Genomic DNA, 15,170 nt, shown 5'->3' with positions numbered 1-15,170 from the left:
CTTAGAAACTAAAAAAAACTTAGTAGTAATAATATAATAATAATAATAATAATAATAGTAATAGTAAAATACTGTAAGATATTTCACCTCATCAGATGCAGGCCTGTGGCATCTGAACTCACTAGCAATACGTTTTGTCCCTGTTGTCCCTTTAGTATCCTCTTGTAGAGAGTGGATGCTGTTTGTTTAGAAGTAAATCTATTATTTCTATTTCATTTGTGTTAATAGCAGTTACTTCATTTTAATAAGCTCTCCATTACATTTATTCTCCATAACATTTTTCAGATAAAGTACACTTGCCAGCTTTCTCTCAGAGACCTCCTGCTGTGAGCTGATGATTCTTGCCCACTTTGATCCCGGTGGATCATTTAGATTAGAAGTCCTGGTGCTTCTTGTTGACTGGCAGAAAACAGACTACGTGCTTCCTGGCTTGGGTTTACTTTTCACCATCTGACCAACTACTGTACTTGTTTTTACAGCTGATACCAGTGTTAGGGCGTTACTGTCAACCACTAGAGGGGGCTGGTCTAATGTGTAAGACACATACAGTGACTGCCTATCTCAGGCAGCCAGATTCACTCTTTACTTGACTCATAATCCCTTTTCTCTAAGCTCGATTCTTGATCATGTCTGTTAGCGCCTTGAGCTGAAGCCTGTCACTGTAAGTCAACCAAACATAAAACCAGAGGCGAAACAACAGCTTAATTAAATGCTAATGCAGAATAATGGACATTTTTACACACAGTGATATTTGCATTAAACATACAGACTTGAATACGTACGAACTTCAGTATTATTATTTCATCCTGACTACACCTCTAGTCAAAGATGGAAAAAAACAAAACCCTTTCTGAAAATCTGTCACTCTCGTGTGTTGTTACACGGCACGCTTCCCTCCCGCAGGTCTCTCCGTTCACAAAGTGGGCTAATATTTTTAGCAACGTCCCATTTCAGCAGAGATTTGACACTGCTCTCGCTTTATTTTGGCTTCATAGTGCGATCAGAACCAAAAGCAGCAGTGAAGCGATAAAAGCTAAATTTACCTTATTGAAGCCCGGACCAAATGGCCGTTTGGTGAGATGGTGACGTGGACAAACTAAGGCTGAAATGCTGTTTTCTCTCTCTCTGGAGAAAATAAAACAGTTTAACCTGTAGTTATCAGAGGAGGTGAAAGTCTCTTCTCTTCCTCATGTTCTCCAGCACTTAAGAGGATACGGGCTTTGACCATTTTACTCTTTAGTAACCTTGTGCAATCTTATTACTCTCCATATACAAAGCTTGTGCCAAAGCCTATACACAGACATCTATGAGTTTTAACTGAGCTGTTGTTACCTTTCTTTGCCATCATAACAGGTGAACATGTGAATTAACAGTCAGATGAAGGGGGATATTAATCGGTCGTCAAAATATTCTAAAAACAAAACCTTTCAAAACACAAACTAATGAGCAAATTAAAAATGGTGCCATATTTTCTCAGTGTCAGACAGAAATCACACTTGATGTTGTGTTTCGAGGATTGTGAAATAATTTATTCCAACCCAGCATGTAGAGTTCCAATAAATTGTCCAATTTAAGCAGCATGAGTAACTGTGATAAACTGAATGGGGGATATACTGTAGCAGAGACGACTTACTGATGATGATGCTCTGTTTCTGTCATTTTATTGTGCAAAATTAGTAGAATATGAGAGTATGATACAGAAGTCAAGCATGTTTCCAGTCATTTCATCCGCTCTTCGACTGTTGTTATTAATTTATTACTGATTCTCGTCTTTTTCTAGTTGATGCGTAGTGAGATGGTGTGTGTCCTCCTCCGCCTGACATCCTCACGTGCCGCGAGGATTTGCACCGACACACATAAACACACTGAGCTTATGTGCACATCTGCTCGGTCACAAGTTAATTCAATGTAAACAGCTGAGATTTGAGAATGACAGGCCTGATTTCTCAATGGGATTGCTGAGGGAAGGAGGATGCGTTTGATTGAGAGAAGGGATGTTGCATGTTGAGTGAATGATGCCGGCTATAAAGCTTATCTATCTTACAGTTTAAATCAGGATTAGGGCTGTGGATTTCCATTCAAGTTTAAAATGGTAAGTAAGAGTTCTTTTTGTAAACATCAGAAAACGGGTGATTCATTTTTGCATTCACCCATTTTAAATCGATACCCCCCAAGGTTCACCTCAAGCACAAATGAAGACTAGCTAGGAACTATGGGAAACGTAGTTGGGGTAGTATTTCACCTGGCGGTCTGTGCGTCACTCTGTCCTATCAGACTGCGGAGTAGATAGTGAGCATGTTTAATGGATTAGCCTCTTTATTAGTGACAAGCAAAGATGGATGAACTACAAGAAGAAAGGACAATGAGAGGCCATTAAAAATAAATAGCAGTGACGGGCTGCCAGGGCTTGAATAGGATCTGAGACGGGGAACAATACTCTGTTACAGTCTGCGAGATGGTCTTTTACTTTCACTGGTTGTCTCTTTTCTCCCCCTTTTCTCTCCAAATGTAGCTCACCTGTGCTGCCTGTTGGATGGGTTAATTACTTTATGCATTGCAATCACCTTTTCTCTGCAGAATTTCCTGACTGACAGGATGTTAATGACAAGCACACAAAGTGTCTTCTTCCTCCCCCCATAGAGTCAGAATTCATCTGGATCAGCAGCTGCACAACATGTTGTTGTTTGTATTTTCAATTTCAATTCAATTTTCTACTCCTTGATTTTATAGTATACCATATAAAACAAGGGTCATCATCATTCAACACTTCTCTGACATTGTTATTCTTATCTTGGAGATCTGCAGTTGCTGCCAAGACTGTCAGTCTAGATCAGGTCCAAGCTTTTTTTTTTACCCTAAAGAGTACAAGTGTTGTTGTTGGCTGGAGGGAACGCCCACACAGCTGCTAAACCAGTGCCTCCACAACAAACTTGCATATTTCCGTTTCTTATCTCATCCATTTTTGTTTACACTTTACTCCCAATTTGCATAAAGTTACACTTTGTGTACGCTCCAGGAAAAATATTGGAACAACTTTTTTTCTCTTTCTATTTCTATTTCTATTGCTGGCACAGAAAGACTAAAATATTCCAGTTTCAAACCCACACAGGTATGTCACAGGTAGGCTGCTTTATATCTTCTTAAGTTGAATCATGAAAACACCACTAAGAGCAATTACACCACCATGCTAATTTAAATTTTGAGGCTATAGAGGTGAGAAGGTGGATATAAATATATTGGAAAAAAAAAACTTAAAGATGATATATTGTTGCTGTAGGATCTGTTCTGGATTTTCTTCTAGCTGCTGGGTAAATCTATACAGCCTCGACATCCTCAAGCACCACATAAATCACAGTGACATCACAGTGAATTCAGCTTCACAGTTCAGTAAAACTTAGACCTTTGCTTCTGCTGGAAACCTCTTATCGTTGTCTTTAAAATGAACAGGCTTGACTCGGTCTCCTGCCTATTTCCTAATCCATTCTGCCAAAACCTGCACCCATTTTAATACAGACAAATGATGTTAATACATTGCATCTAAACCTGTGCAAAGAAAAGGACAAGTCATCTGCCTCAAAAAAGAATCCATCTAATTATCAGGTTTCTTAATGTAGTTTGCAGTTATTAATATTTAATGACAGTGTCATTAATTACATTAATGGTCAGCTCATCTTTCCCCGATCACAGCAAAATCTAATGAGATTACTGTTGACAAAGTTCATTAAAAATGGATAAGACGTGTTTTGAGATCAACAATTGTTCCTGTTAAGCATCGTCACTGTCCAGAGGTATTTCCCGCACAAGCTAAGACGTGCCGTTGCTTTGGTGTGTTTGGCATCAAGTCCTCATGAAAAACATCTCCGGGCTTATCCTTTTAATCCGCTCTCAGCGGCTTTTATCCCAGAGTCTTAATTCTCTCATGAGGATGCTGTAGAGGCTGGGAGGGCAACAGTGACCAGCTCCATCCAGAAGAGACAAGTTCGAAACAGCAATATTCTAGGAATGGGAATTAAGGGCTACAGCGCTTATAGCTCATGTGGCCCCTTCTCTTAGCAAAGCAGACATGTGAGAAAGAAAAAATGTGAATGTATCCTTTCCCCACACACACAATTTCACAGTTTCCCTTGAGTCGGACTCCCATGACAGAACGGCACAATAGCACACAGTCCAACTGAATACAATAGGCTGCATTGACCAACATGCAGGTCATCCATCTTTCCCTGATTTGCAGACATGCACACAAAAGCCATGTGCTGATAGTAGCACTGTGGGGTGTAATGGTGCTGTCACCTGCACCGAAAGCATCCTCTCTCCCTCCCTCCCTTCTCGCTCTCGCTCCCTCTCTCTCTCTCTGTTCCCCCCACCACCACAGATGAAAACAAGTCCCCACAGAGCATGCCAGCATCTCATTGGCTGGGATATCACAGGAGTGGATGGGAGCAGGAGCGAGAGAGAGAGAGAGAGAGAGAGAGAGAAAGAGTAGCGAGGAGGGGAGAAAGCTCAAGAAGATGCAACTACTCTGCCACAGCATCCTGACAGAGCACTGAGCTGAGGGATGAAAGAGGTGTAGACACATGCTCTGTCCCCCTTTTTTTTCTTTTGTCTTGCTGATTTCTGGTCGCCCTGTAGATGAAAAACACAGAGGACTTAAAGGATAACTTCCTCCACGTTGCCGCTGGAACAAGCTCTCCAGCTGAAAGGTGCAGACGAGCAACAGCTGGGCTGACTGATCTGAAGCTCTTTGGATCTCAGCGTCACCTGGACATGATCCCCCCTTGCTGACTGAGCAGCTGCCGGTGATTGCTACTCCTGATTTCTACTTATCTAGGCTACCCGCACCCGAACCTCTGCATTGTTGGAGTGAGCTATTTTAGTCTTTCCCCAGGCTGCACTGTTGTCTTTGGGAGAGGCATCGCTCGGAGAAGGGTGTCTGCGTTTACTGTAAATGTGTGTCCCCGTGACCGGTGCCGAGCTATCACCCTCAAAGTCCCCCGCACCTGCTGAGATCCCCTGGAAGCCACCTGTTCTGACTCTGGGATGGTGTGACCTCGAGCCAGCTGTTGGCCGTCCCACATCTGGGTCAAGATGCCGGTGATGAAGGGCCTCCTGGCCCCCCAGAACACCTTTCTGGACACCATCGCAACACGCTTCGATGGCACCCGTAAGTACAATGGAAACACTCTTAGGATGATTACTCGTAGTTTTTCCACACTCCACACTCACTCTTAATCTTTGAAAATAAGTAAAAACGGTTTCCTCCTGTGGCCTAGTGTTTTAAGTGGCTGACAATGTAATTGCTCACTCAGTGTCTGGCTGGGGACATTTGCTACATCTCTCTCTCCTCATTTCCTGTCAGCTGTCTACTGTATCTCATCTAATGAAGACAAAAGATACTTTAAAAATAAGTAACAACAAATCACTAAGGATCTTTTGGGAGGTAAAGGAAGGTTGTCATCACAGGAAATAAGACAGACTTGCTGGTTGCAACATGTTTGGTGCCACTGCCAGAAACAAATTCATTTGTTCTCATCACCTGCTTGAACTTAAATACGAGCAAGATACATCTGATCTCAGGTCAGGCTCTGACACTCTGTATCTAACACCCCCAACACTGCCAGACTACAGTAACATCTACTGCTGGTCTCACTGGGATGCAGAGATGTAGAGAAAAGTTTGTTTGCACTCTTACAGTAAAGACACAAGTGGGAAAAAAATTGACCTTCAGAAATCAGGACTGTTGTCCTTTCACATTTGTTTCACGCAGTTAGCTCCAAACTAGTCGCTGCAGCCATTAGGCAGCGCTGCCATTTCTGCCTCGGCTCGTGTCTGTTGTTTTTTACCTTGCGCCTCCTCAGGGGAGGTTGTGGCTCGTTGTAAACAAATACCGTGGGGACGTCTGTGTTTGTTCGCTTGTCGATTCAGCCAGTCACAGCAGCCCTGAATGAAAGGCTGTCTCGCAGTTATTCTCCGGGATGGGTCTCAGTCCAACTTGGGAAAATAAACACAGTGAAATGGGTGACGTTATTGCGTAATTGATGTGCAGGGTATGCAATTATAGCTTTGACTTGTGAGTCAGGCATCTTAATGAGGTGTTAGAGGATCTCTCAAGAGCTTAAAACACACCAAAATGTTGGTCAACTGTTCTCATATCTGAACACTCTCTGTAGTTAAAAAAAAACAAAAACAAATGAGGACGTTCATGGGATGAGAATATCCACACAGTGACTCTAGAGATGATGTGAGTTCAGCTGGAGGACCAGGAGTCATGCCCTCATGTCACATCTGCCCTGTTGAAGAGTCCTTGAGCTGAAAACATGGACTCCCCGCCAACTCCAGAGGGCTGCTCTCTGGTTGAACTTTCACTCTGACCTCACTCTGTAAGGGAACAAGAGAGGGAGAAACACTTTGCTTCTGGGCTCAGTGTCTGTGTAATACCATTTCTCATAGAGAATAATGGTAATATTTCTTTGTTTTGTTTCTTTCTTCTTGATCTGCCATTTTCTCCTTTGTTGTTAGTAATGTCTACAAACATGTAGTGCTGAAATGTCACTGGGCTCTTCCTCTTTCACATGTTGTGGTATTTCAGTCCTGCAGCACTATTGTGGCACTGGACAGGACAACTGAGCCCACATCCACCACAAATGATTTCATATTTTCAACATTCAAGTCGACCACTTTCTGCTTTACTTTAGTATAGTAGGGTGTTTATTCTCTCTCCTGCATAATTTGAACAAGTGACCATATAATGGCCTTTTAGAGCAACAGCCAGACAGCAGGATACACGTCTTTGCAGCTACATGCCAGTGTTTGCCACTTCTAAGCCATCCTCAAAGCCACCATAAGGCTGTGGCGCCTTATGAGGAGTGGCAGCGTGCCCATGGCTCGAAATAGCTTCCTTCCTGTTTCCGGGGCAACAGGGTCCCGCCACTTGACATGGATGATGCTTGAGCACTTTGGTCTTTGAGAAAGAGATGGTCCGCTAACACTTGAACTTGCTTTCCAATCAAGGACTTTTAGATGGCAGCTGGTCTCTTGTCTCGGGAAGAGGGCACACCTTGAAGCAAGTGGCATTGTGAGTTGCGCAGCTGTGATTCCTTTTAAGTATCACCTCAAACTGCCTTCAACCTGCTGCAGCTAAATGAGGATTTCCATTTTTTTGACAATTTGCCTCTATATACTGTATATTCCCTAAAACTTTGATAGGATACATTATTTGTTGAATGTGCACATACATACAAAAACAAACAATATTCAGCCTTAAAATAGTTTTACAAAATCATGCCTGTCACATATTTTTAGTAATTGCATAATATGAAATGTAGACTCAACAAAAATACTTTAAATCAGCAAAAAGATTCACCCCTGCTGACTGAGCAGCCTCGCAGTCAAACATTGTCCAAAATGTTACCTACTTTGTCACTCCAACATAGCCCCTTTCTAGACTGCTGTTTACAGTAAGTATAACTTAAAGCAGCAAAAAATACGCTGTTCATCATTTTTGAGAATCTGATAAACAAAGCTTTCTGGAATGTTCAACATTAAATATATAGACTTTAAAGTAAAGTTTTAATCAAGTATTAAATACAATATGTTAAATCCTTCACAGAAAATAAATAATTTTGTTTGTTCATACCAAACACATAAAAACTAAATCTACAGATGATACCATACCATATATTTACACACAAATAATAACAAATATTACAGTTTACTGTGCAGCTTTACAAAATGTGAAACATGATGCAGGTCGCGTATTTTCAGTTCTTATATAGTACAGAGTAAAAAATGCTCCTAAATCAGCAAAACAAAAAGGAACAGCACTGCTGACCAAGCAGCCACACAATCACACATTGTGCCAAAATTTTTATCTAATGTGTCACTCCGGCCTAGTCCTCACCTCGTCTGCTATTTACATCAAGTGCAATATATTATCAGATAATTACCTATGAAAACATCCTTATCTTAATACATTTTAGTTTCCAGCATGCCCATAAAATCACTCAGATTGCTTCCGCAGTGCAAAACAAGACCACACTCTGCCTTTGTGCAGCATAACCACAGGTAAACTCTGTTGGCACAAATAATGGAGCATTTTGTTTTTAAAAGCATGACATCTGTCTCCCTGTCATTATCTGTTGTCCAGCTTTATATTCCTCATTTTCATGCCATCAGGGGGGTTTTCAGTGTAATTTCTCCAGTCTGTTGCTGTGAGTGAGAGTTATGTTCATAAATATTGATTGGACTGTGCTTGATTGTAGGAATAGTATTTATGAACACTGAAAGCAACTTTTAAGTTGACTTTAATTTAACACTTCCTGGATTGAGGTTGAGGAAATTACTCTACTGTATACTGTAGCGTATAGACTCAGTGACACTATAAGCTAAATGTCAGAACAGGTTAAGTCAGTAACCTTTGGCTCTGCACACAGCACAGCATTTGGCTCGTAGCAATGTCAGCATTCTTGTTCCCCAAAGGAAATGTGTGTGTGTGTGTGTGTGTGTGTGTGTGTGTGTGTGTGTGTGTGGTGTGTGTTTGCATGCCTGGGCTCAGGACTTTGTGTTTGTCATGTGTTTGAATGTACAATGTGACAATCGTCTTGATCCCCCGGCGGAAATTCTCAAAAGTCAAGGGTCAGGGAATAGAACAGCACCTCAGGAGCTGTGTTTTGCTCCAGGGCATATCAGCAGGGCAGATGTTTGTTGTCACACAGGCTTCAACCCAGACCTTCCAGTTTCCTGCTTGCACCAACCAAAGTGTTGTACGTGTCGTGTGTGTGTCACGCGTGTCGTGTGTGTGTGTTACAGTATACACGCCTGTCCTTTACACCCATTCTCACCTCCCCCAGCTCCTTTACACGACCTCCCTGACAGGCACTTTCACATTGACAGCAGCGCTCGCCCTGTGGGGCCAACGTAACCACTGGGCAGCTGCAGGCAGAGATAAGAAGCCGGGTTTATTTCCCCCCTAAACACTTTCCTGTTAAAAGGAAACTAAGGAACCAAAGGCGAGACAGGCAGGACTGTCAGACTGAACCATGTGGAGCTCATTGTTACCCAGCTGATGAACAGGTTTTAATAGGCACCTGCAAAGGCCAGAGCACTGCAGACAGAAGCCAGTGGATAACTGAAGCTATTGTGTGGCTTCATCCTTTGCTGCTTCCTTTGAAGCTCCCAGTATTTAGTTTGACAGAGGCTAAGTTTGATCCAGGCATGTATTCGTCACTGTCAACATCTTTCATTGACACTGAGATCATCCAGTATTCATGGGATTTGTTGTTTTGATCCACAACTCCCGCTAAATATATGTTTTCTTTTGAATAAGACCCTGAAATCTAAATCTGCTCCTGGTGTGCAGGTCTGCACCTTATGTGGCAGCTCCGCCTCCACCGGTGTGTGAACGTAGGTGTGAGTGGGTGTGAGGCTTTGTAAAGCACTTTGCACTGTTCTCGGGATAAAGGCGCTACATAACTACAGTCCTTTTACCATTTACAGGATTCAGATCACAACACAAATACTGTTGTCAAACAATCATTTTTCTGACATATCGTGACGTGTGTCTTGTAAAAGTCTAGAAATGCTCCAGTTAATCACTGATTTTAAAAGAAGTGATTGATAATTTGTCCTGATTCCTCATGCCTTTACCAGACCCGTGACCTTTCCCCCTACAAGTCCACTTCTCCTTGCGCTCTCACCCATCTGCCTCAATAAGTAATTACATGCTACTGGATGGTAATTAGCTTCTGATGCAGAGGCCAAGCCTCATGGGCTTCATCAGTCTTTTACACACTGAAGAACTTGTGCAACGTGGACAGGATGCAGGCTGCTTGTTGCTAGCAGTAGCATGTAGCGTTTCCATGTCAGATTACAGTTGTAGCGAGTCAGCACAGATGTGTAATTAAGGAAGCTGGCGCAGCGGAGCAGCCACTCGAAGCAATATCCCTCAGAGGATTATGGCCTAAGAATTGATGCATTGTCACAATCACACACACACACACACACACACACACACACACACACAGAAACGGTTTATCAAGTGGGGTTCATGTGGGCGCTGGATTGCTTGTTTATAAAGTTACCAGAGAGGAAATAAGTATGTAATTGTGGAAGCTGATGTGAAAGCCTTGACAGATTATTTTAACCCTAGTAAAGGCTGGTTTCCAGATATAAATCATCTGCTGAACAAAATGCACCAATATATTAAATGACATTTTGGAAAATACATGTATTTGCTGTAAGTTATCTGAGTTAGACTGAATACATACAGAATGTCTGGACAGAAAATATGGAGCGGGTTCCCGCTGGCCCTGTCCAAATGAAACAAAATCCACCTACTAGCACCTCTAACGCTCACTAATTAACATGCTATCTCTTGTTTGTTTAATCCCCACATTAACCAAAGTGTAAAAATCTCAATTTGCTGTTTTGTGGGACCCCTAAAAAGACCCAGGCTAGCTTTTTTCCCCCTATGTCCAGTCTTTATGCTAAACTAAGCTTAGCAGCTGCTGGCTCCAGCTTCATATTAACCACACAGACGAGTCAATCTTCTCATCTAACTCTCAGCACAAAATTGAATAAAAGTATTTCCCCAAAACGTTCCTTTAAATCCACAACTAAAAACTGTCTGGCACCTTATTCCAATCACTCTGAGGAAAACCTTAGAGTTTCAAACATCCCAGCTTGAATGAAACTTCTCTGAATCGCACAGATAACTCCAATGACTAATCTAATCCACAGTGTGAAGCAGCACAGTTTGCATACCTCCAGACGCAGCATAAAAGTTTTTTCCCTCACGGCTCGTTGGTTTAAATACATCTTTATGAGGTGATTTATGACTACACCTGCCCTTGACCTATTTGAAGGACCGATTTAGGGATGCTGAGTAGAGATGTACCTATTCTTAGGTAAACATTACATAAACCAGAGATGAATGCAGTTGCTTTCCAACACTTGCTGGCTCACTGAGTTGGGTTGTCAGGAATTTATAGAACATGAAAAAGAGGGCATGTTGTTTTTTTTTTTTTTTTCTTCAACAGGATCGACAATCACATTGTGCTCAGCCATTGTTTCTAGGGCGATTTATTTAGATGTGAAAAGATGGAAGCCAGACTCCCAGTGCACTTTGTTTTTAAAGTTGTGACTGTATTTGCAAAAAAAGCAACAGTTATCAGTCTCTCTTCATGAAACCCACATTCACAAAGATCTGCAGGAGACTATAGAACAGAAATACTTAAGTTCTTCCATGTAATGAAATCCGAGGAACAGGAATAGTAGCAAAACATAGCATGGGCAAAAAAACCTCCTCTGCCTGCTGATGGATCCGACTAATGCCTGTCTCTTTCTATAATTCCACAGTGACAATTTAGTTGCTGCTCACTGCACACCCAAGAAAGGTTGTCACCACTCAGAAAAGACATCCCCTATGGACTGCTTTCTGCTCAGTCTGGCCAATTAAAGTGCTAGATTGTGGAAAGTGTGGTAGCAGCTGCTTAATACTCCTCCTTCTTAGGCTCGCTCTCTGCGGAATCTGGAGAATTGGTCTGTCTGTCTGTCTGTCTGTGTGTGTGCTGCCTCTCTGCTTGGCATTCAGAAAATCTGTAGTTTGATGTTTTCAGTAAAGCAGCAGAAAGACATCAGTTACTGCAGGGTGAAGCTAGATGCCTCATTACTGACAAATAATTAGCAAATATATATGCACGGACATTTCCTTAAGTACGTAATTACACCTAATCCAATAGATGGATTAAGTGCGGGGGGGGGGGTTAATCTAACTTTTTATGCAGTGATTTCCAACCAAGGGTCCCTGAACCTCATGAGGTACTTAAAAAAAAAAAAAGATTTGATAATAGCAGTGTATTCACCTAAATACAATTTACTTTATCACATTTTAGACCTAAACATCACCAATTCCAGGATCACTGCTTTGTATGAATTCACTTGTACAGCTGTGGTGAAATGCTTTTCTCGCAACCATAAAGTCGAAGGGGTATGATGAAGGGGTTCTTTTGAGCCCATTTGTGGGATGTGGGATTTTATCAGACAAAAAATGGTTGGGAACCACTGTTTTATGTACCTATAAATAACAGGACAGTGTAATGCAATCTAAAGATAAAAATGCATCATGGATTTGTTGAGAGGTGTTGGTTTAGGTATCTGGTCATTTTTCAAGCTGCAGGCATCAACAAGGCTATGTTTCATCCATCAAAAACAGCAGGAATAATAATGTAGAAGTCCCTCAATTAGTTTTTATCTTGTGCTAGCACCACTGAGTGCACTGCTTTGTATTCTGCTTTGAAATGTTAAAGTGAGGAATGAATCGGCACTGCTTTTAATGTACTGTGTTTCAAAGTTCCTTCCACGTGTAGTTCTGGCAGTCATAGCCAAATTGTTAGTCTAACAAAGAAGCCACACTGCAGCACGAACCTGTTTTAGCTCCTCAAGGTCACATGCTTCTAGCAACCGAGGGAAAATGTGACGTCAAACTACAGTTCACCTATCACCAAGATTAATATATATAGGTATGCAGAACCAATGTAGAGTCTGTGAGTGCTGCAGCCTTAAGTTACAGGGATGAATAGTTCCCAGAGCAGAGATCTGGCGCTGTATGTGTTTATGTCCTGCAGACATAACTAAACAAGCAGCAAGAACAAAAAAAAAGAAAAAACAGCACAGGCTACAGGCCTGCTGCTGGAGAGCTGTCCGTGGTGCTGAAAAGCAGCAACGAGGAGGCGAAGCAAAGATGTTTTGGTGCTGAATGAGCAGCACGGGTGTCGTGCACATATTCACATCACACAGTGTGATCCACGTGATGCAAAAGCCTGCACACCAGACTTAATTCCTCTGCTTTAATTTGACATTTAGACATGGATCTTCGTCAGATCATGATGGTATATTGCATTTTTCCAAGCATGACATAATTCAAGGGGGTAAACATAAAATATACAGGTGAAGGAAGATCAGAGCAGGGGGTGCTGATAATATTCCAGTGTTTTATTGGATTTAGAAATCAGGTGCAATCCATCATGGAGCCTGTATAAAGATTTGATATAAAGCCATCTAGATATGCATGATGTAATTTAATGTCTATATATGTATATATATTTTGTATTTATATCAAAGCAATTCATAGAAAGAACTGTGGATTCTAGTAAAAGAAGCATAGTAAAGGTTAGACTGAGATCATCTATATTTAATAAGAAATTATCATGTCCATTAATTTTGCAATACATGATTTTTTTACCCTTACATCCATCCAATTTAAATTTAAATGTCATTTACTTCTGGTAATGTGAATTTAACATTAAAATACTGTAATATATCAACTTAATGTTACCTTCATATCTCCTTCACATGCCAGTTGTGTTGGGTGGACAAGGGGTCATTTAACTGCTGATGTGTTTCTCTCTTGTGTATGGTTGATGTAATGTCATTATTTTAGGTAAAAGGTAAGGTAAGGTAAAATGGAGCATGGCTCAAGTTCAGTTATTCATAAATCTCTTGCCTCCTCTCCTTTCTTCAAATTCATATATATATTTGTTTTCTTCTTCTGGCTCTTTTCCACTCTCCTGCACTCCTCTATAAACCAAGCAGTTTTTAAATTCAAGGGTCAAGTCATTTATGGGTTCAGATCATCCAATCAAGTAAGCCCAGCGTTATGTGTGAAACAATCGCTAACCTTTCTGCTCCTTTTTAGACCCCAGTCAGCTGTTTTTATATCTTGATGCCAATTCCCTCCACCGCTTACAACAGTGGTTCTGACCACCACAGCAACACTCCCTTCAGAAATCTGTGTGGCCTGGGGGAATTCGTTTAGCCTGAAATTGAGTCCACACCAAAGTCTGATTCATGTTTTCTTTGAACTTGTAAACTAGTGTTGAACTAAACCTGCAAAGCTTTGACATAAGTTCAAAGAGATTAACAGACTTTGATTCCAGTGCCAGCGACAAACTGTGTACCAGACATCAGACTTTAACATGATGCACACGTCTGTTCCTTCCATCCCCCCACTCCCTCCCTCCCTCTCCCCGACCCCCCTACAGACAGCAATTTCCTGCTGGGTAACGCCCAGGGTCACCGTGGCTACCCCATCGTCTACTGCTCGGACGGCTTCTGCGAACTGACGGGCTTCACGAGAACTGAGGTGATGCAGAAGAACTGCAGCTGCCGCTTCCTGTACGGGGCCGACACCAGCGAGCACGTGGCCCAGCAGATGGAGAAGGCTCTGGAGGGCCGAGAGGAGTACCAGGCCGAGGTCCACTTCTACAAGAAGAACGGTGGGTGTGTGCGCTGGCAAAAGCGGGGGTGTGGGGGGTGGTGTTTAAGCCAGTGTTTGTACATAACCTGTAGCTCTCAGTCTGAAGTTTTATTCATGTGAAATTCAAGGTTATGGAGTAATTAACATTCCTGTCATCTTTTGTTCTGTTGATCAAACTCTGGGGAAATGAAATGACTTTTTTTTTTCCTGTATTCCGTTCTTGTTTGATCAAGCTATGATCATCTGCTCAGTTTTTTTTTAAGTTGTGAGATTCTTTTTTTTTTTTTTTTGTTCTCAACATCATCAAGTGCACATTTATTTTTAGACGAGAGCTGAACATTTTGGCTGAATTGTGAATCTCCACAGTGATGCAGAATTTTAAATGCAGCAGTCATTATTTTTACTACAAAACCATCAGATAAAAAAAAAAACAGAAGTCAGTTCCTCTTAGTGATTTGTTCAACATAAGTGCAAAAAGTGCTACAGAGGGTAAATGTATGGCAGCATAACAAGCTTTTCCCAAACTAATCAGAATTTCTTAATGCAGGACAAAGTACTGTACATACCGCCTGTGTATGTGTGTGTGTGTGTGTGTTTATTACAGTAGCTTAAATCCTGAATTTAACTCATTCCCTCTGACTTCTTGCTAATCCTTTTGACAAAGTCTCGGGCTCAAAATAAGATGTCATGCATGAAAAGAGAACACACAACAGTATTTAAGCTTCTCTGATTGGCACAAAGGATTACGTTTCTTCAGCAGAGACCCAAACCTGCGGCAGTCGCAGAGTGTGTGCACCATTAATTACTCTGATGGATCTCCAAACCTGCACTCCAGCTGAAAAAAAAAAAGCTTTTTCTTCTAGTCTAAGATTGTTTTTTTCTTTTACAGTACAGTTAGTAAGTAACAATAAGGCTGTGC

At 41.6% G+C, this 15,170-nt stretch overlaps 1 protein-coding gene across 1 annotated transcript in view; it reads left to right on the top strand.

Annotated features, from left to right (window-relative positions):
* The first annotated feature begins 3,705 nt into the window (after nt 1–3,705).
* Nucleotides 3,706–15,170, top strand: part of LOC108901714 (potassium voltage-gated channel subfamily H member 4) — a 36,251-nt gene continuing 24,786 nt past the window's right edge. The window contains exons 1-2 of the mRNA XM_051066411.1: nt 3,706–5,161; nt 14,037–14,270. Of these exons, the coding sequence (XP_050922368.1) occupies nt 5,086–5,161; nt 14,037–14,270 (310 nt within the window). The 5' untranslated portion in view covers nt 3,706–5,085. The remainder of the gene's footprint in view (nt 5,162–14,036; nt 14,271–15,170) is intronic.

This window comes from Lates calcarifer, linkage group LG23 (assembly GCF_001640805.2).
Source record: "Lates calcarifer isolate ASB-BC8 linkage group LG23, TLL_Latcal_v3, whole genome shotgun sequence".
In the NCBI taxonomy this organism is placed as follows: Eukaryota; Metazoa; Chordata; class Actinopteri; family Centropomidae; genus Lates; species Lates calcarifer.
Note: the sequence above shows the minus strand (reverse complement) of the source record. Positions and strands in the feature narration are given on the sequence as shown.